Source organism: Amblyraja radiata, chromosome 6, assembly GCF_010909765.2.
Source record: "Amblyraja radiata isolate CabotCenter1 chromosome 6, sAmbRad1.1.pri, whole genome shotgun sequence".
NCBI lineage: Eukaryota > Metazoa > Chordata > Chondrichthyes > Rajiformes > Rajidae > Amblyraja > Amblyraja radiata.
The window spans coordinates 17,425,908-17,452,737 of record NC_045961.1 but is presented as its reverse complement, the minus strand read 5'-3'; the positions used below and the strand labels follow the sequence as shown (position 1 = coordinate 17,452,737).

Sequence of the window (26,830 nt, the reverse complement as noted above, 5' to 3'; positions counted from 1 at the left end):
AAACATGTTCCCGATGTTGGGGGAGTCCAGAACCAGGGGTCACAGTTTAAGAATAAGGGGTAAGCCATTAATGTTTTTCATCATTAATGAGATGCTGAAAAACATTTTCACACAGAAGGTGGTGAATCTGTGGAATTCTCTGCCTCAGAAGGCAGTGGAGGCCAATTCTCTGGATGCTTTCAAGAGAGAGTTGGTTAGAGTTCTTAAAGATAACGGAGTCAGGGGATATGGGGAAAAGGCAGGAACGGAATATTGATTGTGGATGATCAGCCATGATCACAGTGAATGGGGGTGCTGGCTCGAAGGGCCGAAAAACCTACTCCTGCACCTGTTGTCTATTGTCTATTGTTACAGTTTTCAGGCTCGTGTGCCTTCTTCCCGATGGCAGGGGCGAAATGAGAGAGTAAAATAGTGAGAAAGGGCAGCAGGTCCAAGGAGAGTGTGTTGGAAGGAACTGCAGATGCTGGTAGAACACAAAATGCTGTAGTAACTCAGCGGAACTGGCAGCATCTCTGGAGAGAAGGAATGGGTGACGTTTTGGGTCAGAACCCTTCTCCACAACGGCCAAAGAGATGGCTGTCAGGAGCACACATCAAAGTGGAAGGGCAGTGACTGGGAGAGTTTGTTGTGACGCTTGTGCTCACAGGAGTGCGGTGGGAGCACAGATGTTATGCAGTTCCCATGTGCTGCAAGATGCAGTGGTTATCTGATGCTCTCGTTCACCAGGCTCTGAGATGATCACCAAAACAAAGCAAGGTTTGTTTTGTCTAAGGTCCCTCCAGGAATGTACCCTGATTACCAATGGCAGTATCAAGACCTGCCCTGATAGTGGGCAGCGAAGGAACACCAATCTCTCTTTCATAGAACACAGCACAGGAACAGGCCCTTCGGCCCACAATGTCTGTGCCCAACATGATGCCAAGTAAACTAATCTCCTCTGCCTGCACGTGATCCATATCCCTCCACTCCCTGCATACCAATGCATCCGTCTAAAAGCCCTTTAAACGCTGTTATCATTTAAGGTCAGATGGGAAAGATTTAATCGGAACCCGAGGGGCAACGTTTTTCACGTGTATGGAACAAGCTGCCAGAGGAGTTAGTCGAGTTCCTCCAGCACTTTGGTTTTTGTTCATGATTGCAGCATTTCTTATGTCTCTGAAAACACAAAGTGCTGGAGGAACTCAGTGGGTCAGGCAGCATCTGTAGAGGCAGAGAGATGGGCAATTTTTTTGTGGTTCTGGGAACACAGCGTTTTGTGTTCTACCAGCATCTGCAGTTCCTTCCAACACACTCTCCTTGGACCTGCTGCCATTTCTCACTATTTTACTCTCTCATTTCGCCCCTGCCATCGGGAAGAAGGCACACGAGCCTGAAACGTTCTCCCAGTGACCACGTGGGTTTCCTCCGGGTGCTCCGGTTTCATCCCACATCCCAAAGACGTGCGGGTTTGTAGGTTAATCGGCCCTCTGTAAATGGCCCCCTAGTGTGTAGGTAGTGGATTAGAAAGTGGGATATCATAGAGCTAGTGTGAACGGGCGATCGATGGTCGGTGTGGCTTGGTGGGCCGTAGGGCCTGTTTCCATGCTGTATCTCTAAACTAAACTAAATTAAAGAATGCATAGAAACAGGAATGCAGCTGATGGCAAAAGATTCAAAGTAAGAGACTATCGCATCTCTCAGCCACACTTCATCATGTGGGCTCAATGTAAATAATTGTCAGACAAAAAGATTCAACCTCTGCCTGTCCACACATGTCTCAGCCTCTTGCGTGCTGTCATGTTACAGAGAACATCGCTCTGACACCAAAAACGCACTCTGTAAAATTATAACTCAAACAGCTCATACGTTAGAAGCCCATCACGGCCTGATTCAGCAGCTCGAACGGCCAGGAACGAAGGAGACTACAGAGAGTGGTGGACACTGCCCGGTCCATCACAGGAACTGACCTCCTCACCATCGAAGGGATCTACAGGAGGCGCTGCCTCAAAAAGGCAGCCAGCATCATCAAAGACCCACACCACCCTGGCCACGCTCTCATCTCGCTGCTACCATCGGGAAGAAGGTACAGGAGCCTGAAAACCGTGACCTCCAGGTTCAAGAACAGCTTCTTCGCAGCACCCATCAGGCTCTTGAAACAGTTCTACACTGCCCGGTCCATCCCAGGTACTGACCTCCCCACCATTGAAGGGATCTAGTACGGGTGGTGCCTCAGAAACGCAGGCAGCATCACCAAAATAAACTCCAGACGGGTCCGTACCTGCCCATCGGTGCCGATGGTTCCCCCGCAGTCGGTGAGGAGCTCGGACATGTCGTAGAAACTCTCAAACTGCCAGAGGCAGGCGTCTAGGTTGAGGTTGCGGTAGAACCTGAGGGTGGAGGAGCCTCGCAGAGCGGAGTTGTACTGGTACGGAGACGTGTCTCCGATCGCCTGCGGCCTCCTGGTGGAGTGGGACAGGAAGCCGTGGTGGGTCTTCACCTCGTCGTGGTCCAGGAGGTTGGAGCACCTGTGGTTGCCGACGCGGGTTCCGTCGGGGCTGAGAGTCAACTCAAAGTTGGAGAGCTGGCGCGTGGAGATAACGGGGAGCATTCCTGAAACATGGAGAAACACGTCACTCAGACAGCACTGGCACCTCAGGAAAAACAATCGCTCCCTCCCTCAACATAGAAACATAGACATAGAAATTAGGTGCAGGAGTAGGCCATTCGGCCCTTCGAGCCTGCACCACCATTCAATATGATCATGGCTGATCATCCAACTCAGTGTCCCGTACCTGCTTTCTCTCCATACTCTCTGATCCCCTTAGCCACAAGGGCCACATCTAACTCCCTCTTAAATATAGCCAATGAACTGGCCTCAACTACCCTCTGTGGCAGAGAGTTCCAGAGATTCACCACTCTCTGTGTGAAAAAGTTTCTTCTCATCTCAGTTTTAAAGGATTTCCCCCTTATCCTTAAGCTGTGACCCCTTGTCCAGGACTTCCCCAACATCGGGAGCAATCTTCCTGCATCTAGCCTGTCCAACCCCTTAAGAATTTTGTAAGTTTCTATAAGATCCCCTCTCAATCTCCTAAATTCTAGAGAGTATAAACCAAGTCTATCCAGTCTTTCTTCATAAGACAGTCCTGACATCCCAGGAATCAGTCTGGTGAACCTTCTCTGCACTCCCTCTATGGCAATAATGTCCTTCCTCAGATTTGGAGACCAAAACTGTACGCAATACTCCAGGTGTGGCCTCACCAAGACCCTGTACAACTGCAGTAGAACCTCCCTGCTCCTATACTCAAATCCTTTTGCTATGAAAGCTAACATACCCAAGTGCTGATGTAACTCAGGAGGTCAGGCAGCAAGATGCGTCTCAACTCACCTGGATTCCAGTTCCCAACCAAGAGTTCGAAGAAGAAACGTCACCCATTCCTTCTCTCCGGAGATGCTGCCTGACCCGCTGAGTTACTCCAGCATTTTGTGTCTATCGTCACATCTCTGGTAATGTTTAGGGTCTGTCTACCCGACCTAAGGCTCGTCCAAATGCCGCATAAAGGCATTTAAATGCCATTATCGTATCTGCCTGACCAACTGGCAGCTCGTTCCAGGCACCTACCACCCTCAGGAAAAATACTTGCCCCGCACATCTCTATTAAACTTTTCCCCTCTCACCTCAAAGCTGTGCCCTCTAGTGGTGGACATTTCCACCCTGGGAAAACCACCATTGCATCCTTTCCGTCAGCCACCCTGAAGTGTGTGAGTTGGTGACCGCTATGGGCGCACATCGGCGCAGCAGGTGGGTCCGCTGCCTTGCAGCGCTGGAGACTTGGTTCGATCCTGACCTCGGATGCTGTCTGTGTGGAGTTTGCATGTTCTCCCTGTGGCTATGTGGGTTTCGTCTGGGTGCTCGGTTTTATAGGCAATAGACAATAGGTGCAGGAGTAGGCCATTCGGCCCTTCGAGCCAGCACCGCCATTCAATGTGATCATGGCTGATCATCCCCAATCAGTACCCCGTTCCTGCTTTCTCCCTATATCCCCTGCCTCCATTATCTTTAAGAGCCCTATCTAGGTCTCTCTTGAAAGTATCCAGAGAACCAGCCTCCACCGCCCTCTGAGGCAGAGAATTCCACAGACTCACATCTCTCTGTGTGTCTTCATCTCCGTTCTAAATGGCTTACCCCTTATTCTTAAACTGTGGCCCCTGGTTCTGGACTCCCCCAACATCGGGAACATGTTTCCTGCCTCATGCGTGTCCAAACCCTTAATAATCTCATATGTTTCAATAAGATATCCTCTCATCCTTCTAAACTCCAGAGTATACAAGCCCAGCCGCTCCATTCTCTCAAATTATGACAGTCCCGCCATCCCGGGAATTAACCTTGTAAACCTACGCTGCACTCCCTCAATAGCAAGAATGTCCTTCCTCAAATTAGGGAACCAAAACTGTGGGTTTTTAAGGTTAATTGGCCTTCGGTAAATTGCCCCGGGTGTGTAGGGAGTGGATGAGAAAATGGGATAACATGGAACTAGTGTGAATAAGTAATCACTGGTCAGCATGGACTCGCTGGGCCAAATGGCCAGTTTCCACGCTGCATCTCTTAAAACTAAAACGAAACATTAAAACCTGCTCCCGCTGGATCTCTAAGCTAAACTAAACTTTCACATTTACTTTAATGAAAAGTTGAATTAAGTCCTGTAAGCAGTATAAGAAAGTTCTATAGACATTAAAAATATATTGTGTAAGAAGGAAATGCAGATACAGGTAGACACAAAAAGCTGCAGTAAGTGGGACAGAAGTCTGGAGAGAAGGAATAGGTGACATTTCGTGTCGAGGCCATTCTTATTTTCTTCAAAAATATATTGATACAGAAAAATGTAATGCAGGCACCGGGCCACCAGGTGGCGCTACCTACCATCAATGTGAGGCAGGGTTACAGTCAACTTGATCAGGTTGGTATGGGCTGGGTCATCAGTGCCAGTGTAACGCAGCTTGGCAGAGAACGGTTCCGCTCCCACTGTTCCTTGTACTCTGGGCTGGCACAAACCTGACCACAAAGAAAGTGCACACACACACACATCACTCATAGAGTCACACAGTGTCAAAACGGCCCTTCAGCCCAACTTGCCCACTGTTAAGAGTCTGTCCCACTGTACGAGGTAATTCAAGAGCTCTCCCCAGTTTAAAAAAAATCAAACTCTTGGTAAGTACGTAGAATGTACGTAGCGGCTACGTCGGAGCTCGTGGATGTCCCGTAGCGGCTCGAAATGCTAACGGCAGGTACTCGGGAAACGCGGTACCTCATGAAGTTTTTTCAACACTGTGAAAAATGTCCACGAGAGCCCCCAAGTACCTACGAACGGCTATTAACGTAATTCTCCGAGTTCGATTCAGGGGAAACTCGGGAGAACTCTTGCCTCGTACAGTGGGACAGGTCCTTAACTCTTTCATTTGGAGTTCTCATGAGTTAGAGTCACACAGCATTGAAACAGGCCCATCAAACCAACTTGCCCATGCTGCCCAACTATCATATAAGCTGCCCCACCTGCCCGCGTTTGGCCCACATCCTTCCACACCTTTCCTATCCATGTCGCTGTCCAAATGTCTTTAATCCTGTTGTTGTATCTGCCTTAACTATTTTCTCTGGCAGCTCATTCCATACGCCCACCACCGTCTGTGTGGGAAAAGGTTGCCCCTCAGGTTCCTATTCAGTCTTTCCCCTCTCGCTTCAAACCTCTGCCCTCTGGTTCTTGATTCCCCCACCCTGGGTAAAAGACTGTGAATTCACCCTATCTATTCCCCTCGATGTTGCTGGTTTATAACAAAACTCTTCAAAGTTTCTTCCATCGCCAGAGTGAAGCCACACGCAAACTGGAGGAACAGCCCCTCATATTCTGCTTGGCTAGCTTACAACCCAATGGTATGAATATTAAACTCTCCAGTTTCAGGTCACAAACCTACAAGCAATTCTCCCCTCCTTTCTTCCTTCTCTCATCCCCATGTCCCACCTGGACTTGCAGCCATTTCTCCTTCTCCCTTTCCTCCTGTCCCCTTCCATCTACATTCCTTCCTCTGGCTTCACATTTCGGGCCTCTTCTATCCCCATCTCCTTATTTCACTATCTTTACTCTTTTCATCTCCGGCCCCTGTCCAGTCATCTGCCAATCAACCCCCCCCCCCCCTCACCTGAATCCACCTATCACTGGCCTGAATGTCCCAACCCCACCTCTCTTCCAGCTTTCTCCATCAGTCCGAAGTAGAGTCCCAACTGGAAACGTTGCCTATCCATGTCCTCCAGAGACGCTGCCTGACCTGCTGAGTTTCTCCAGCGCTTTCTGTCATTCTGGTAAACCTCCCGTACATCCTTTCCAAAGCCCCCACATCCTTCCTGCAATGGGGCGACTAGGACTGCACGCGACACTCAAATTGGGACCTTACCAAAGTCCTATAGAGTTGAATCATGACTTCCCCTCACACTCTTACACTCAGTTCCCCAAGGCAAGCATTCCAGGTGCTTTCTTCACCATTCTATTTTCGAGTTGCCACTTTCAGGGAGTTATGGACTCAGAACACAAGGTCCCTCTGCACATCACAAGTCAATCCGTCTTCAGTCATCCTGTGTCTGCAGCATAATCAAGGACCAGTCTCACCCTAGTCACTCCCTCTTCTCCACTCTCCCATCAGGCAAGAGGTACAGATGTGTGAAAACGCGCACCTCCAGATTCAGGGACAGTTTCTTCCCAGCTGTTATCAGGCAACTGAACCATCCACTCAGGAACTAGGGGGCGGTCCTGAGCTACCATCTACCACATTGGAGATCCTCGGACTGTCTTTAATCAGACTTTATCTTGCAGCAAACGTTATTCCTTTTATCCTGTGTCTGTACACTGTGGACGGCTTGATTATAATCATGTATAGTCTTTCCACTAAGTGTCTAGCACGCAACAAAAAAGGTTTTCACTGTACCTTGGTCCACGGGACCTTAAACTATCAAACTATCTATGTATTGTTTTATAAACCATCATCTACAGGTCCTTGTATCTACATGTGTACAGAGTTATACTGCACGGAAACAGGCCCTTCGGACCAACTTGCCCACGATGACCAAGATACCCCATCTACACTAGTCCCACCAGCCTGCGTTTGGCCCATTTCCCTCCAAACCTTTGCTATCCATGCACCGGTCTAAGTGTTTCTCAAATGTTGGGATAGTTCACACGTTTTAGTAGAATTAGGCCATTCGGCCCATCGAGTCTACTCCGCCATTCAATCATGACTGATCTCTGACTCGTATTTCCATTTTCCCGCCTTCCCTGTATAATCGTTGAGACACCCAGAAGAGGGATAGTACCTGCCTCAGCCACGTATTCCATGATATACATATGTTGTACATGTTCCGTGTGTGTGTTACCTTCTGCGATGCTGATGGAGATGATGGGGCTGGACAGTTCAAGGCCCTCGTCCCCATTGGCATTGACAGCGCGAGCTGCGCACTGCACTCGGGAGCCAGCTTGGAAGTAGATGGAGTCGAGGGTGATCATCTTGGAGGAGGTGAAGAAGGTGTTGGAGTCCACCTCTCTCAGGGGGCTGGTCACCCCGTCGGGCCCAGTCGGAGCGCTCACCAGCCAGCGGTAACGGGACAGGGTGTCGTTGATGTTCTCACTGCCGCAGATCGACCCAGTTTTGTCGTAATCAGCATATTTAGGATTGCACGCCTGAGGGGAGGAATCAAATGTAGAGATCAACGATTCAAGATCATTTATACAGACTTTAGAGATACAGCGCGGAAATAGGTCCTTCGGCCCACTGAGTCCGCACCAATAGACAATAGACAATAGGTGCAGGAGGAGGCCATTCGTCCCTTCGAGCCAGCACCGCCTTTCACTGTGATCATGGCTGATCATCCACATTCAGTACCCCGTTCCTGCCTTCTCCCCATAGCCCCTGACTCCGCTATCTTTAAGAGCTCTATCTAACTCTTTAAGAGTATCTATTGCCGACTAGCGATTTCCCCCTACACCAGCACTATCCCACACGCTAGGGACAATTTACAATTTTACCGAAGCCAATTAACATCCAAACTTGTTCGTCTTTGGAGGAAACCCTTGCGGTCACAGAGATAACGTACAAACTCCGTACAGACAGCACCCATAGTCAGGATTGAACCCTGGCACTGTGAGGCAGCAGCTCTACTACTGCACCACTGTGCCGCCTATAGTCATAGTTTAGCATAGAAGCAGGCTCTTCAGCCCAATCCATCCACACCGACCGATGTCCCATCTACACTAGTCCCACCTGCCTGCATTTGGCCCATATCCATCAAAACCTATCCATTCCATGTAGCTGTCACTTCCTGAGCAATAATTCTGTGTCTACTCTGGAGTTTTCTTATAGAGAATTTTTTTTACTGCATACAGTTTATAGTTTGGTTTAGGTTAGCGTTACAGCATGAAAACAGACCCATTGGCGAATCAAGTCTGTACCAACCAGCGATCCCACCCATTAACACTGCCCTGCTCACACTAGGGACAATTTGACACTTATACCAAGGCAATTATCCTATAAACCTGTACGTCTTTGGAGTGTGGGAGGAAACCAAAGATCTCGGGGAAAACCCACGCGGTCACGGGGAGAACGTAGAGACTCTGTACAGACAGCACCCGTAGCCGGGATTGAACCTGGGTCTCTGGTGCTGTAAGCTCTGTAAGGCAACAACTCTACCGCTGCTCCACCGTGCCGCCCCTTCAGTTTGGATTTTACTTTCAGTAAGGTACCATACAGTACATTAGCACAGTCGTACTTAGGGAGAACACAGAGTGAATGGCTTCATAGTCATACCACACCGAAACAGGCCCTTCGGCCCAACTTGCCCATGCTGACCGAGATGCCCCATCCACACTAGTCCCACCTGCCTGCATTTGGTACATGCCCCTCGAAATCTATCCTACCCATGTACCTGTCTAAATGTTTTTCAAACGTGCAAACTCCACACAGACAGCACATTCCGACACAGACAGACAGCAGGTGTTTGGCGTCACCGTGACGGCAGGAGCTCGGGGACGCCAAAGCCGTTAGCGCGGCGATACGTACGGTGACACAGATGACGGGGTAGCCAGCCGGAGGGCTGGGGCTTTCCTTGGCCCGGGAGGTATCGTCATAGATGAGCAGGGAGACCACTTGTGGCACCGAGGGAAACATCACGTCGGCCATGCTGTTCATCTCCTCGATGTACACGGTCACTTTGTTTGTCTGCAAAACAATGGCGGAAACTGTAAGCTGCGCACTCCCCGGGCAAGCCGCACACTGCCTCTCTGCTCCGCTCCTCCTCTCTCCATCCTCTCTCGCTGCTCCCCCTCTGTGAGTCCTCCTGCTCTCCAACCATGCTTCAACCCAGACTCACTACCACAGCCGCTTGTGTTTCCTCAGTCCTTGCCTCCACCTCCATCTTCTACCTCAGGGAGCTAGATAGGGCTCTTAAAGATAGCGGGGTCAGGGGATATGGGGAGAAGGCAGGAACGGGGTACTGATTGTGGATAATCAGCCATGATCACATTGAATGGTGGTGCTGGCTCGAAGGACCGAATGGCCTACTCCTGCACCTATTGTCTATTGTCTTGCCTGTACTCGTTTCCACCTAGCCCACAGCTAACAATGGCCTGTTTCATTTATCATCATTACTTGTTTTGCATCTTTCATTCATTTGTTCTATATCTCTCTACATCACTGTCTATGTATCTAGTTTCCCTGTTCCCCCGACTCTCAGTCTGAAGAAGGGTCTCAACCTGAAGCATCTCCAGAGATGCTGCCTGACCAGCTGAGTTACTCCAGCTTTTTGTGTGTATCCTCAGATCATAGGAGTAGGTTTATCATCATCACTTGTATCGAGGTACAGTGAAAAGCTTTGTTTTACATGGTAACAGATCAAATAACATTATACTTAAATAGAATCAAGTCAAACTCGAGTACAATAGGTAGAGCAAAGGGGAAGATACAGAGTGCAGAATATAGTTCTCAGCATTGTAGCGCATCAGTTCCACAGACAAAGTCCAATGTCCGCAATGGGGTAGAGGTGAATCGGACAGTACTCTAGCTTATGGAAGGACCGTTCAGAAGCCTGATAACAGAGGGTAAGAAGCTGTTCCTGAGTCTGGTGGACAAAAATGCTGGAGAAACTCAGCGTGTGAGGCAGCATCTATGGAGCGAAGGAAATAGGCATCGTTTCGGGTCGAGATCCTTCTTCAGTCTGGTGGTGCGCCCTTTCAAGTTTCTGTACCTTCTGCCGGAAAGGAGCGGGGATGAGAAGGAGCTGTTTGTGATGCATATCCTGTGGCCGCAGGTGACAGTTTCCTCACGAATAAAGATTTTCAACATTGGCACTGAATCTTTTGCTGGCCCTACAGCTAATGCAGCCACACTCCCACCCCCTAGCCATGTACCTGTGTTTCTGCCACCATGTTTTCATCAGGTTTCAGGTGAACGGTGAATGCTTCCCGCATCTCTCTCAGCCCATCGTAAAGGACCTCGACCTCCACAAAGTGCTGACGCTCACCTTCCTTAAACTGGATGTCTGAAACAAATCAAAAACAATTTGCTTGATAAAGTAAAGGGCTTGTCCCACTTTCATGACCTAATTCACAACCTTTTTTTCTCGTGGACATTTTTCATTATGTTGAAAAAACGCCCCGACCTACTTGATGCCACGAGTACCTACAACTAGCATCACAACCTGCTACGACCTACCTACGACCTCCTACGACCTCGTGACGACCATGCTGCGAGTACGAGTCAAGGGCAAAATCGGCAGAGGTCGTGAATTAGGTCGTGAAAGGGGACAGGCCCTTAAGGCCTGCCTACTTGTGCTGCCTCTTTCAGGGAGCTATGAGCTGCAAATGGTGCAGGAAATGGTACCCGGATGTTGCCAGTTCCCAAGGGGCTGAACTATAGGGAGAGGATGGGCAGGTTAGGACTAGTTTTGTTTTGTTTATTGTCACGTGTAACATAAAAATATAGAAAGAGAGAAAACAGGTGCAGGAGTAGGCCATTTGTCCCTTCGAGCCAGCATCGCCATTCAATATGATCACGGCTGATCATCCAAAATCAGTACCCCATTCCTGCTTTCTCCCCAAATCCCTTGATTCCTTTAGCCCTAAGAGCAATATCTAACTCACTGAGGTACCAGTAAATAGCTTTTATTGCGTGCTAACCAGTCAGCAGATAGACCGTGCATGATTATAGTCGAGCCGTCCACAGGGTACAAATACATTATAATACATGGTTATCACATACAGATACATGATTATTCCTTGGAGCATAGGAGGCTGAGGGGTGATCGCACAGAGGTGTACACGATCAGGAGGGGAATAGATAGGGTGAACGCACAGAGTCTTTTACCCAGCGTAGGGGAATCAAGAACCAGAGGACATGAGTATAAGCTGAGAGGGGAAAAATGTGATTTGAACCTGAGGGGCAACTTTTTCACACAGAGGGTGGTGGGTGCATGGAAAAGCTGCCAGGTATTTGAGACAGGTACAATAACGTCAGTTAAAAGACATTTGGACAGGTACTTGGATAGGAAAAGGTAAGAGAGTTGTGGGATAAACATGGGCAGGGGGGGACTAGTGTAGATGGAGCAACTTGGTCGGCATGGATGAGTTGGGCCGAAGAGCCTGTTTCCGTGCTGCATGACTCTATGGATCTGGTCTCCAAGATACCTCTGTACAATGGATCTTTGTGCAGATAGTACTGCCCAAGGTGGATACTTCATATATGAGCATGATAGGAGAGCTTTCTCACATGTTTAAAGACAGAAATTGACTTTAGTTCATTGTGCTACATTGCCTTTGGCCTATTATACCGAGGGATCACGAGGTTCAAGTCATTAGCTCCCTGAAATTATCAGCACAAGCAGATAGAGAGGTCAGAAGGGCATATGGTGTGCTTGCCTTCATCGGTTGAGGCATTGAGTATAAGTGTCAGAATGTCATGATGCAGCTATATAGGACTTTGTTTAGCCCACAATTAGAAACATAGACATAGAAATTAGGTGCAGGAGTAGGCCATTCGGCCCTTCGAGCCTGCACCGTCATTCAATATGATCATGGCTGATCATCCAACTCAGTATCCCGTACCTGCCTTCTCTCCATACCCTCTGATCCCCTTAGCCACAAGGGCCACATCTAACTCCCTCTCAAATATAGCCAATGAACTGGCCTCGACTACCCTCTGTGGCAGAGAGTTCCAGAGATTCACCACTCTCTGTGTGAAAAAAGTTCTTCTCATCTCGGTTTTAAAGGATTTCCCCCTTATCCTTAAGCTGTGACCCCTTGTCCTGGACTTCCCCAACATCGGGAGCAATCTTCCTGCATCTAGCCTGTCCAACCCCTTAAGAATTTTATAAGTTTCTATAAGATCCCCTCTCAATCTCCTAAATTCTAGAGAGTATAAACCAAGTCTATCCAGTCTTTCTTCATAAGACAGTCCTGACATCCCAGGAATCAGTCTGGTGAACCTTCTCTGCACTCCCTCTATGGCAATAATATCCTTCCTCAGATTTGGAGACCAAAACTGTACGCAATACTCCAGGTGTGGTCTCACCAAGACCCTGTACAACTGCAGTAGAACCTCCCTGCTCCTATACTCAAATCCTTTTGCTATGAAAGCTAACATACCATTCGCTTTCTTCACTGCCTGCTGCACCTGCATGCCTACTTTCAATGACTGGTGTACCATGACACCCAGGTCTCGCTGCATCTCCCCTTTTCCTAGTCGGCCACCATTTAGATAATAGTCTGCTTTCCTGTTTTTGCCACCAAAATGGATAACCTCACATTTATCCACATTATACTGCATCTGCCAAACATTTGCCCACTCACCCAGCCTATCCAAGTCACCTTGCAGTCTCCTAGCATCCTCCTCACAGCTAACACTGCCCCCCAGCTTAGTGTCATCCGCTAACTTGGAGACATTGCCTTCAATTCCCTCATCCAGATCATTAATATATATTGTAAATAGCTGGGGTCCCAGCACTGAGCCTTGCGGTACCCCACTAGTCACTGCCTGCCATTGTGAAAAGGACCCATTTACTCCTACTCTTTGCTTCCTGTTTGCCAGCCAGTTCTCTATCCACATCAATACTGAACCCCCAATGCCGTGTGCTTTAAGTTTGTATACTAATCTCTTATGTGGGACCTTGTCGAAAGCCTTCTGGAAGTCCAGATACACCACATCCACTGGTTCTCCCCTATCCACGCTACTAGTTACATCCTCGAAAAATTCTATAAGATTCGTCAGACATGATTTACCTTTTGTAAATCCATGCTGACTTTGTCCAATGATTTCACCACTTTCCAAATGTGCTGCTATCCCATCTTTAATAACTGACTCTAGCAGTTTCCCCACTACCGATGTTAAACTAACTGGTCTGTAATTCCCCGTTTTCTCTCTCCCTCCCTTCTTAAAAAGTGGGGTTACGTTTGCTACCCGCCAATCCTCAGGAACTACTCCAGAATCTAAAGAGTTTTGAAAGATTATTACTAATGCATCCACTATTTCTGGAGCTACTTCCTTAAGTACTCTGGGATGCAGCCTATCTGGCCCTGGGGATTTATCGGCCTTTAACCATTCAATTATTGGAGCATTGCATGCAGTTCTGGTCACCCCATTACAGGGAGGATGTGGAGGCTTTGGAGAGGGTGCAGAGGTTTACCAGGAGGATGCCTGGACTAGGGAGTAATGGCTACAGGGTGTGGTTGGACAGGCTTGTTTTCTCTGAAACGGCGTAGGTTGGGGGGAGATGCATGTAAAACTATGAGACATAGATAGGGTAGACAGTCACAACCTTTATCCTGGGTGGAAATGTCAAAGACTGGAGGGTACAGGTTTAAGGTGAGAGAGGACAAATTTCAAAGGAGATGTGCCGGAGAATTTTTTATTTCGCAGGGAGTAGTGGGTGCTTGGGATGTGGGAGGAAACCGGAGCGGTCACAGGGAGAGCGTGCAAACTCCACACCGACAGCACCGAGGTCAGGATTGAACCCGGGTCTCAGGCACGGTTAGGTAGCAGCTCTACCCGCTGCACCACTGTTCCACTCCCTCAACACAAAGCTTCATATTCACATCTGTAGTGTGTTATTACTGTGGTTAATCTTCTCAGATATTTACCCCAAACCCTACAGCTGTCAAAATGCACAAAGTCATGCTCGACAGGTTGAAAATCATAAATTATATGGAGATTACTTCAGCTTAATCTTAGCATAAGTACCTAAACCGCAAGAGGAGGTAGTTGAGGCAGGTCCGATAACGACATTTGGACAGGTACATGGATAGGAAAGGTTTAGAGGGATATGGGCTAAATGTGGGCAGGTGGGACTAGTATAGATGGGGTACCATGGTCGGCATGGGCGAGTTGGGCCGAAGGGCCAGTTTCCGTGCTGTATGACTCTGTGACCAGATAGAATTCTAGTAAAACGTGAGCCACTGCCAATAGCCATACCTTCAGACAAGGGGTGATAGTCTTCTCCAGAGACGGCCGACCCATCTTTTGTGTGCACTCGTACAATGGACACTTTGGACACGTCTCCTTGGCGCAGTACGGGGATTTTTACAACTGCGATCTGCCCGGGCTCGTTCGGTTCGCTGACACTAAACTTGGTCTCTCCAAATTTGATGACGGCCTCTGTAAGCAAAAGAGCAGTTAGGGTAGTCCAGGACAACACGGGGACAGGAAGGGCCTCGTGGGAGCCGGAGGATGCACCACCGGGAACAAAGGAGGACCTGGAGCGAGGGGGGACCGTCGTGAGTGGGGTCAAAGAGCAAAGGAGAATCCGGTGTGGGGAGTCCAGCAAGTGGGGGAGGGGGGGAAGAATAAAGGGGGATATAGCGCGGGATACTTTGTAACTTTGCTGCCGCCCGTTATTTGGCGGCTCTTTGCAAACCGTGGGTATGTAAAACGAAAAATATCACTGTGACTTGTCACATGTGACAATTAAATATCCATTCATCCATTCACTCATTCACATTCATCCATTCACATTCATTCATTCACTTTCTCATTCATTCATTCATTCATTCATTCATTCATTCATTCATTCACTCACTCACTCACTCATTCATTCATTCATTCATTCATTCATTCACTCACTCATTCATCCATCCATTCACTCATTCATCCATTCACTCATTCATTCACACTCATTCATTCATTCATTCATTCATTCACTCACTCATCCATTCACTCACTCATTCATTCATTCATTCATTCATTCATTCATTCATTCATTCATTCACTCACTCATTCAATCACTCATTCATTCATCCATTCACGCATTCATTCATTCACTCATTTATTCATTCATTCACTCACTCGTTCATCCATTCATTCACTCATTTATTCATCCATTCACTCACTCACTCATTCATTTACCCAACTCAGTTTACTGGGGTCATTTGCCCTGAAACTCACTGTCAGCTTTGTCCGTGATCTTTATCAGAGTTTCGTTGACGTCACCTATCGAGGCACCAAATGAAGACTCACTCTTCGGCGAGCCAAGAACCAGCCTCAACTCCTCAACTTCTTCATGTATGGAGTCGTCGCTCAGAGTCACGGTGCACGGCTTCTCAATCTCACCTGTGTAACATCGCAGAAAGTATTTGGAGACTTGAAGGGGAACAGTTCATGTTGCTTGCTTTAAAACGAATCACACACATCAATAGGAATCTCCCAGAAACATAGTAACAATGGAGGGTATTGGCAATAAGACGGGGTTGGACAAACTTGGAGACACAAGGAACTGCAGATGCTGGTTTACAAAAAAAAACACAAGTGCTGGAGTAACTCAGCTGGGCAGGCAGCATCTCTGGAGAACATGGATAGGTGACGTTTCGGGTCGGGAGCTTTCTTCAGACTGATGCCGGGGGAGGGGCGGGGGGGGGGGGGGAGGTTGAAAGCTTGAAAAGAGAGGTGGGGGCAGGACAAAGCCTGGCAAGTGATAGGTGGATACAGGTGAGGGGGTGATTAGCAGATGGGTGGACAAAGGGATGAAAAGATTAAAGGCTGTGAGATATGGTGAGAAGAAGGATCTCGACCTGAAACGTCACCTATCCATGTTCTCCAGAGGTGCTGCCCAACCTGCTGAGTGTTGTTTAATGCTGATTACAAATCAGAGAGTATTTCGGTCACTGACAGTGTTTGGTTCTGTGATGATATGTGAAGGTATGGCGTGCTGGCACCTCCACAAATTTAAAAACTAGATTTTTACATTGGGACACTTCTTCAGACTGCGAAAGACCCATTGTGTGGGAAGGAACTGCAGGTGCTGGAGTAACAGCGGGCCAGGCAACATCTCTGGAGAACATGAATCAGTGACGTTTCACGTCAGGATCCCTCTTCAGACTGAAAGAATGGACGTGGGGGGGAAGGGGTAGAGGTAGGAAAAGGCCAGAATGAATCAGGGCCGACAACAGATGACCAGGGAAGGGTGGAGCCCACAATGGTTCTTTTTTGGCTGGGGAAGAGGTGATAACGAAGGGCTACAAGGATATGAACAGTGGAACTAGTGGAAGAGAGAATGCAGGAATTACTTGAAATGAGAGAAATTTACATTTATCCCGCGCGCGGGGTTGTAAGCTGCCCGAGCAGAATATGAGGTGCTGTTCCTCCAGTTTGTGTGTGTGGCCTCACTCTGGCAGTGGAGGAGGCCCAGGACAGGACGGTCAGTGTGGGAATGGGAGTGGGAGTAAAGCCCTGTCCCACATGGGTGACCTAATCTGCGAGTTTAGAAGAGTTTGCCCTCGACTCAAACTCGCAGCATGGTCAACACGAGGTCCTAGGAGGTCGTATGAGGTCACTGGAACTCTCCTTCATGCTCGAGGGAAGTTCCCGCCTACTCGCGGCCTCAGCTAGGTCGCGGAAAAATTTTCAGCATGTTGAAAAACTTTTCGCGAGTAAATTTTTGTCGGCATGGTTCTTTTTCACTCGTAGTGCAGTGGAGTGGGGTCGCTATTTAGTTACAGGCAGTCGAGGGCAGCCGTAGGCAATCTCCTTCACTGACCAGGCATTTTGATTGGCTCATTGGAGTTTTCAGGACCAAGGAAAACCGACCGGTAGGTTAGATGCCCGCTAAACTTTATTAAAAGTTGTCTGGCTTCTTAAAAGTGTCCCCCCCTTCACCCCTCCCCTTCTCTCCCCTTCTTACCCCTTCTCTCCCATTCTCTCCCACTTCTCTCTCCTTCTCTCCCCCTTGTCTCCCCCCCCCCCCCCCTCCCCCTGCGCTCTGTAAAGGACTTACGGTACTCTGTGGCAGCCGTTTACCTTCATCTTCATCACGTAGACAGCGCTCCTCCGCTTTCCCTGGCCCCCACCTTGGCTATGTGTGTGTTTGTGTGTGTGCGGTTCGGTCGATGCAGCTCGCGGTTTCAACGCGGACGGTCGATCCAGCTCGAGGCTTTCCAGGCGAGTGCCCTCGAGCTTGAAGGTCGAATGCACTCTTCTGGACTCGCGGATTAGGTCGCCCAAGTGGGACAGGCCCTTTAAATTGTTTCGTAATCTAGAGATGTTGCCTGACCTGCTGAGTTAATCCAGCACTTTGTGTCTTTCTTAGTAAACGAGCATCTGCAGTTCTGACCTGCTGAGATTGGAGATTAGGGGTGGCATAGTGGCGCAGCAGTAGAGTTGCTGCCTCACAGCGCCAGAGACCCGAGTTCGATCCTGACTACGGGTGCTGTCTGTGTGGAGCCTGCCCGTTTTCCCTGTGACCGCGTGGGTTTCCTCTATGGGCTCCGGTTTCTTCCCACATCCCCGGGTTTGACATGCGGGTTTGTAGGTTAATTGGCTTCTGTACTCCAGTTTTTTGTGTCTGTCTATAAACTAAAGTTCCCTGTGCCTGCAATGGTGTGCAGATGTTGGCCATGAACTGGTTTATGAGTGGGAAGATGAAGCATGGCTTTATCCGGAGCGTGGAGCAGAAATGAGTGAGTACCTGGGAGAAAGGTGATGACAGACTCATCTGTATTAGGCCGCTCAGCGAAGTCCATCATGACCTGGGCAGAGGCTTGACGGGTGTAACACCGCACGCTGGACTTGTAGTTGATATCCCCGCTCCGGTAAACCACCGCCGTGACTTGACCATCATTCTCCTTCACCACGTACGTCGATTCTTTGAACTGCACCTTCGGCACTAAAGACAATGGAAATCATTAATGTATTGTTCTGCACACAAACCAGTGGCCCAACCTCCCCATGTTGGCAAACATGCCCCATCTACGCTCGTCCCACCTGTCCATGTTTGGGACCATCCTACCAACAACCCGAGAGCAGTCCTCAGCTACTAATCCCCCAATCTACCTCACTGGAGACCCTCAGACTACCTTTGCTCAGACTTTACTGGACTTTATCTTGCACTAAACATTATTCATGTTATTCCCTTTATAATGTATCTGTTCACTGTGGACGGCTTGATTGTAATCAAATATTGTCTTTCCGCTGAATAGATAGCACGCAACAAAACCTTTTCACTGTATGCGTGACAAGAAACTAAACTCCACTCAAACTCAACTTAATGTCCCTCTAATCATTTCCTATCCATGTACCTGTCCAAATGTATTTTAACAGTTGCTATAGTACCTGCCCTAACTACCTCCTCTGGCCTGGTTCGGCAACGAACGCCCAGGAAAGGAGAAGACTGCAAAAAGGTGTGAACGCTGCCCAGTCCATCACTGGCTCTGACCTCCCCACCATCGACAGGGTCATTTGTAGTCTCTGCCTGAACAAGGCAGCCAGCATCATCAGAGACCCACACCATCCTGGCCACACACTCATCTCACCACTGCCATCGGGAAGAAGGTACAGGAGCCTAAAAACTGTAACGTCCAGGTTCAGGAACAGGTTCTTCCCCACAGCCATCAGGCTACTAAACACAATAACAAATAAGCTCTGAACTACAATATACTATTATTATTATTATTGTTATTGTTTGTTTTTTGAGTGTGTATGCATGTGTATATATATATATAAACATACGTGAGTATGTATACACACTGAGCATCTTTCTTCACTCACTCGTTTATGATATTATTTATTATGTTTACATATTCTGTTGTGCTGCTGCAAGTAAGAATTTCATTGTTCTATCTGGGACACATGACAATAAAACTCTCTTGACGCTCTTGATTCATTCATCTACCCATCACCCTCTGTGTTAATAAGCTGCTCCTCAGGTTACTATTAAATCTTCACGCTCTCTCCTTAATCCTATGTCCTCTGGCCCTTGATTCTCATACTCTGCAATCAGACTGAAGGTAGACAAAAATGCTGGAGAAACTCAGCGGGTGAGGCAGCATCTATGGAGTGAAGGAATAGGTGACGTTTCGGGTCGAGACCCTTCTTCAGACTGAAGCAGTCCTAGCCTGCCCAACCTCTCCCTGTAGCTCAGGCTCTTGAGTCCTGGCAACATCGTCATAAATCTTCTCTGCACCCTTTCCGCTTAATGGCGTTGTTCTTATATCAGTGTGAGCCAGCTGTTATCAGGAAACTGATCCATCCTATCCTGACTTCCCATCAACCTCATTGGATTAGTCCTATCTTTAATCGGACTTTACAGGACCTTATCTTGCAGTAAACGTTATTCCCTTTAACCTGTATCTGTACACTGTGGACGGCTCGATTGTACTCATGTATTGTCTTTCCGCTGACTGGATAGCACGCAGATGCTTGTCACTGTCGTGACAATAAACTAAACTAAACTAAAAATGAACACAGTACTCTGTATCTAGTCAAGACAAATTAACATTCTCCTGATATTGGCTACCTTGGTGATCTTAGAAATACAATTATACTTTAATATTGCAGATTATTATGTCAATTTTTATGCCAATTTGAATTTCACTAATTGCATCCATGGGTAAACCAAACAGTCAACAAAGCAGCCAACATAAACAAAGACTTGTCCCACCCTGGTCATTCTTTCATCTCCCCGCTCCCGTCCAGCAGAAGGTACAGAAGCTTGATAGCGCTCACCACCAGACTCAGGAACAGCTTCTTCCCCTTTGCTATCAGTTTTCTGAACGCTCCGCCAACAAGCTAGGCTGCAGTCCCGATCTTCCAACCTACCTCATTACAGACCTTGCACTTTCACTCTGTAACTCTAATGTTCCAAAATGGTATTATATTCCACACTCTTGCACTTTTCTCTTTGCACTACCTGTTGTACTTGTGCATGGCTTGGTTGTACTCCTGCATAGTATGATCTGACTGGATACCATACAGAGCAGAAGCTTCTTCACTGTATCTCTCTGTGCACTTGACAATAATAAACTGATACCAAATTACCCAAAGCCAACATTTATTTAAACATTCATTTAATCATTTTTTATATACTTTTTCCAACTTGAGACGAAAGTATCAACATGAAGAAAATGTTTAAACACTCAATTTCCCACACCAAAGGGTTGCCCACAGCTAACAATGGCCTGTTTCCTTCATCATCCTTACTATTTTCCTTATTTTTCATTCATTTGTTCTATATCTCACTGCATCACCATCTTTCTCTCTCATTTCCCTTTCCATTGACTCTCAGTCTGAAGAATGGTCTGGACCCGAAACGTCGCCCATTCCTTCTCTTCAGAGATGCTGCCTGTCCTGCTGGGTTACTCCAGCATTTTCTGTCTACCTTCTGATAAAGACAGAATTCCTCTGAGAAAATTGTTAAAATAAAACTCAAGGTAAATGTTAACTTGTGTCATGCCTGTTCTTTAGCATTTGAATTGTGGCAACAGGCTTTTCAGCCCACACCAGAGGATTGGAAAGGGCTTCTGCACAGAGTCTTTTACCCAGAATAGTGGAATCAAGAACCAGAGGAAATAGGTTTAAGGTAAGAGAGGAAAGATTGATAGGAACCTGAGGTACAGCTTGTAAACACTGTAAACACGGTGGCTATATGGAATGAGTTGCTGGAGGAGGTAGCCAAGGCAGGTACAATAAAAATACATTTTGGACAGTTTTAAGAATAAGGAGTAAGCCATTTAGAACGGAGACGAGGAAACACTTTTTCACACAGAGAGTTGTGAGTTTGTGGAACTCCCTGCCTCAGAGGGTGGTGGAGGCCGGTTCTCTGGATACTTTCAAGAGAGAGCTAGATAGGGCTCTTGAAGATAGCGGAGTCAGGGGATATGGGGAGAAGGCAGGAACGGGGTACTGATTGGAGATGATCACATTGAATGGCGGTGCTGGTTTGAAGCGCTGAATGGCCTACTCCTGCACCTATTGTCTATTGGTACACGGACAGGAACGGTTTAGTGGGATGTGGGCCAATTGCAGGCAGGTGGGACTAGTGTAGATGGGGCATCTTGGTCGGCATGGACCAGTTGGGCTGAAGGGCCTGTTTCCGTGATTTATGACTCTTTCACTTGTTCATGAGATCACCACACTCCACGTGCAGCCTCACCAACGTCTCATAGAGCAGTGACATAACGTCCCAGCTTCAAACCGCACCAGAAATGACTGGATTAGACATCTCTGCATTAACCGTTGAGATTGATCTTGGCAAGTTATAGGGTGATAATACTGAATGCTGAGACTTTATAAGGCACTGTTCAGGCTGCATTTGGAGTATTGTGAGCAGTTTTATGCCCCATATCTGAGGAGTGATGTGCTGCCGTTGGAGAGGGTCCAGAGGAGGTTTATGAGAATGATCCAAGGGATAAATGGGGTAACATATGATGAGCTTTAAATGGCTCTGGGCCTGTACTCACTGGAGTTTAGAAGGATGAGAGGTAAATTACTGAATAGTGAAAGGCCTGGATAGAGTGGATGTGGAGAGGATGTTTCCACTGGTGGGAGAGTCTAGGACCAGAGGCCATAGTGTCAGAATAAAAGGAGATGAGGAGAAATTTCTTTAGTCAGAGGGTGTTGAATCTGTGGCAAACTGGCCAACAAACAGACTCTGAACTACAACAGCCTATTGCACTTTATCTACTTATTTATGTGTATATTGCACTGAACTGTCCTGTATTTTTGTTTACAATATTCTGTTGTGCTGCAGCAAGCAAGAATTTCATTGTCCTATCTGGGACACATGACAATAAACTCTCTTGACTTGACTGGACTAGGAATGTATTGCCAGAGATGGCTGTGGAGGCCAAGTCATTGGATATTTTTAAAGCAGAGACAGACACATTCTTGATTAGTACGGGTGATTGATTGATTGATTGATTACTTTAAATCTATGCTCTATGAGGTGTCGGGGGTTATGGGGAGAAGGCAGGAGAATGGGGTGGAGAGGGAAAGATAGATCAGCCATGATTGCATTAAGGAGTAGGCTTGATGGGCCGAATGGCCTAATTCAGTTCCCATGAGTTATTAGCTTGTGGGCGTCCGCACACCAGATACTTACGGTCAGAGACGGAGTCGTTTATGAGCACGGTGACCTTGCTGGGCTCCCCCAGGGCTCCGTTCATGGGCATCCTCAGCACCAGCTCAAACCTCTCTGTGCCCTCCAGCACAGGCCGCCCCAGGTCATCGAGGATGGTCACCCTCAGCGCCTGCACGTTGACTCCCGGGGTAAAGCCCAGGTTGCTGCTGATCCCCACGTAATCCACACCAGCTAGCCAAGCGGCCCACGTTTGGGAAGACACAAGGTCCATACGTCAGTATTCATGAACATAGACCAGAACAGGGGCGGCACGGTGGCGCAGCGGTAGAGTTGCTGCCTTACAGCACTTACAGCCCCAGAGACCCAGGTTCGATCCTGACTACCGGTGCTGTCTGTATGGAGTTTGTACGTTCTCCCTATGACCGCGTGGGTTTTCTCAGAGATCTTCAGTTTCTTCCCACCAAAGACATACAGGTATGTAGGTTGATTGGCTTGGTGTAAATTAGGTGTAAATGGTCCCTAGTGTGTGTCGGGTAGTATTAAGGCTGGATGCAGGAAAAATGTCCCCGATGTTGAGGGATTCCAGAACTAGGGGTCACAGCTTATGAATAAAGGGTAAGGGATTTAGGACTGAGATGAGGAAAAACTTTTTCACCCAGAATCTGTGGAATTCTCTGCCACAGAAGGCAGTGGAGGCCAATTCACAGGATGTTTTTTCAAGAGAGAGTTAGATATAGCTCTTAGGGCTAACGGAATCAAGGGATATTGGGAGAAAGCAGGACCAGGGTACTGATTTTACATGATCGGCCATGATCATATTGAATGGTGGTGCTGGATCGAAGGGCCGAATGGCCTACTCCTGCACCTATTTTCTATGTTTGTATGTTTCCATGATTGATTGAGCAATTAAATAAATAAATAAATAATGGATTCATTTATTAGTTCATTCATGCAGTCATTCACTCATTCATTCATTCATTCATTCATTCATTCATTCATTCATTCATTCATCGAGGCGTGCTCACCTTCGGCAGAGGCTGGCTGTGTTTTGCGGGATCGGACGGTGACGGTCGCAGTCTTGGATAAGTCTGTCCCTGTTCTCCACACTTGGACTTCCACATAGCCATCGCTCTCATCCACCCAATACTCCGTGTCGCCAAAGTAAAAGACTGGCTCTGGAACAGAGATCAAGACCATGAGTTATGTGTATATGAGCCTGCGTACGGATTTGATCAAAAATCACCAGGACGCGATGGGCTGAATGGCCTCAATCTGCTCCTCTGTCTTACGGTCTTATGGAATCTGAAGTCAATTGATGAAAATCTCAACAAAGCATTTCTTAGAATAAGTTTCCATGCCAAACTTTCAATAATGTTACGGGGGTCAAGGAAAGAGCGTTGACGTCGCGGCCCTGCTTCCATCAATCTTTCCACCACCACGCACAAGAAGCACAAGAAGCAACAAGACAGACACCATTGTATGCAGATGCTGAGAAGTGTGTTCAGCTCTGGCTGAACAACTTATATTCTTGTGTGTGGACTCGATAAGATAAGAAGAAGAATGTTACTTAGAAATGTCAGAGACTTGTACCCGCAGCAGAGGCTGATTGAAAGCTATGAGGGTGCTCTATTGATTGGGCAGTGATCCAAGTCACTGGGATTGTCCACATCCTAGTTCCTACAAAAGCTCAATTTCTTACTTACGAGGCAAACAAGAGAGGGTGTTATTTAGACACAGGAACTGCAGATGCTGGCTTACAAAGATAGACGCAAACTGCTGGAGTAACTCAGCGGGTCAGGCAGCATCTCTGGAGAACATGGGTAGGTGATGTTTCAGGTTGGGGCCCGTCTTTAGGCTGATTGTAGATGGGGGGGGAGGAAGCTGGAAGAGTGGCGGGGGCAGGTTAAAGATGGGAGAGTGATAGGTGGATACGTGAGAGGGGGTTGATAGGCAGATTGTTGGACAGAGGCCAGAGCTGAAAACACAAAAGGATGTGTCATGAGGAGAGAAGGAGCTAAGAGGCATGGTGTAACCGTGGAACAAGGGTGCCGACCCGAAACCTAGCCCGAGAGATGCTGCCTGACCCGCTGAGTTACTCCAGCAGTGTTATTTCATGCTGATTACAACTCTGAAATGATTTCTGTTACTGATAGACCTATCTTTTCATGATGACACATGTCATTGCTGTGTACTAGCACCTCTACAAAGTTAAAAACTAGATATTCACATTTTAAATATTAAAAAAATTACTAAAGTTTAAAGGTCCTGTCCCACTTGGCTGTCATTTGCGCGTCACGCAGATGGCGCGGGAAGATTTTGTACATCCTAAAATCCTGGGACGCCGCGCGCGACTGCGTCATTGCCTATGTCACCATGCGCGCGCAATGGGCACCATACGTGCATCACGTTGTGTCATGACGTGTAAATGATGTTGCGTAAATTACGCGCAAATGACGGCCATGGGGGACAGGCCCTTAACAATTAAGGGGCTTTCCCACTGTGGTGAACTAATCCGCAAGTTAAGAAGAGTGTCTTTGACCTTCAAGCCAGAGGGCACTCGCCTGGAAAACCTCGAGCTGGATCGACCGTCAACGTTGAAACCGCGAGCTGGATTGACCGACCGCACACGCACGCACGCACGCACACACGCACACACACACGCACGCACGCACGCACGCACGCACACACACACACACACGCACACACACACACACACACGCACACACACACGCACACACACACACACACGCACGCACGCACGCACGCACACACACACACAAACACATCGCAAAGGCGGGGCCAGGAAAGCGGGGGAGCGCTGTCTGAAATTCACACCCGCGATGAAGAGGAAGCACAGTGTACGGTAAGTCCTTTAGAGAGCGCGGAGAGAAGGGGAGAGAAGGGGAGAGAGGGGGAGAGAGGGGGAGAGTGGGGGAGAGTGGGGGAGAGAGGGGGAGAGAGGGGGAGGAGAAGGGGGGGAGAAGGGGGAGAGAACGAGACACTTTTAAGAAGCCAGACAACTTTTAATAAAGTTTAGCGAGCATTTAACCTACCGGGAGGTTTTCCTTGGTCCTGTAAACTCCAATGAGCCAATCAAAATGCCCGGTCAGTGAAGGAGATTGCCTACGGCTGCCCTCGACTGCCTGTAACTACATAGCGACCCCACTCCACTGCACTACGTTTAAAAGAACCATGCAGACCAAATTTTACTCGCTGAAATTTTTTCCACGACCTAGCTGAGGCCGCAAGTATTCGGGAACTTCCCTCGAGCATGAAGGAGAGTTCCAGTGACCTCATAGGACATCCTAGGACCACGTGTCGAACATGCTGCGAGATTGAGCCGAGCGCAAACTCTTCTAAACTCGCAGATTAGAGACAGGCCCCTTAACAATCTGTTAATAAAATTAGGCAGTCAGGCCCTTAAACAGTGTAATGCAAAGTGCTGGAGGAACTCAACAGGTCAGACAGCAGCTGTGGAGAAAATGGGCAGACAACATTTCAAGTCAGGACCCTTTTCAGACTTGAATCAGTGTAAAGAAGGGCCCCGACCTGAAACATCATCTGTCCATTCCCTCCACAGATGCTGCCTGACCCGCTGAGTTCCTCCAGCACTTTGGGTTTTGCTCAAGGTTCCAGCACCTGCAGTTCCTTGAGTCTCATTCAAGAGCTGAAGCATCGGAGTCACAGAGTCACACCACAGTGAAGCAGGCCCTTCGGCCCAACTTGCCCATGCTGATCTTATAGGAGGATGCTCCTGCAAGGAACAATATGCCTTTCGGCTACAAACAAACCCCTGGCGATAATTAACCACTTACTTAAAATAAAAAAAAGACACAAAGTGCTGGAACTCAGCGGGTCAGGCACCTTGTGTCTTTTTTTTGCAAAGCGGCACCTGCAGTTCCTTGTCCCTATTTTTATTTATTTTACAAAGTGCACTTTGCATTGGAATCAGGTGGGGATTGTGTCAGGCTGGGCTCTAATGCAGAGAGCCTGTTGAAACTCACTATTTAAAGTCGCCTCTAGTAGAAAACGAGAGACAGCGCCGATGGAAACATTCCGCAGATACCAGAAACAGGGAGAAACTCACCAATAAGTCACAGATAAACACAATGCACAGTTGACAGGATTTATTCTGTTGGAAATCCACTCAGGCATAAAAATAAAACACAAACACCAAAGCAGTTTGAATTAAAGGCAGGCTGTGAAAATATAATATCCATTCACAGTGGCGCAGCGGTAGACACTAGAGCTGCTGTCTCACAGCGCAGCGGTAGAGTTGCAGCCTTACAGCGCCAGAGAACCGGGTTCGATACTAACTACGGGTGCTGTCTGTAAGGAGTTTGTACCTTCTCCCTGTGACTACGTGGGTTTTCTCCGGGTGCTCCGGTTTCCTCCCACAATCCAAAGACGTGCAGGTTTGGAGTTTTATCCTGTAAAATTGTAAATTGTCCCTATTGTGTTGGGTAATGGTAATATACAAGGTGA

The 26,830-nt window shown here is 47.9% G+C and overlaps 1 protein-coding gene across 1 annotated transcript in view; it reads right to left on the bottom strand.

Moving 5' to 3' along the window:
• The window catches only part of frem2 (FRAS1 related extracellular matrix 2), a 117,367-nt gene that overhangs the window by 20,521 nt on the left and 70,016 nt on the right, over positions 1 to 26,830 (bottom strand). The window contains 10 exon segments of the mRNA XM_033022243.1: positions 2,258 to 2,589; positions 4,898 to 5,029; positions 7,394 to 7,697; positions 9,073 to 9,231; positions 10,419 to 10,549; positions 14,473 to 14,655; positions 15,442 to 15,606; positions 17,957 to 18,154; positions 22,367 to 22,576; positions 23,371 to 23,520. Coding sequence (XP_032878134.1) covers positions 2,258 to 2,589; positions 4,898 to 5,029; positions 7,394 to 7,697; positions 9,073 to 9,231; positions 10,419 to 10,549; positions 14,473 to 14,655; positions 15,442 to 15,606; positions 17,957 to 18,154; positions 22,367 to 22,576; positions 23,371 to 23,520 — 1,964 coding nt within the window.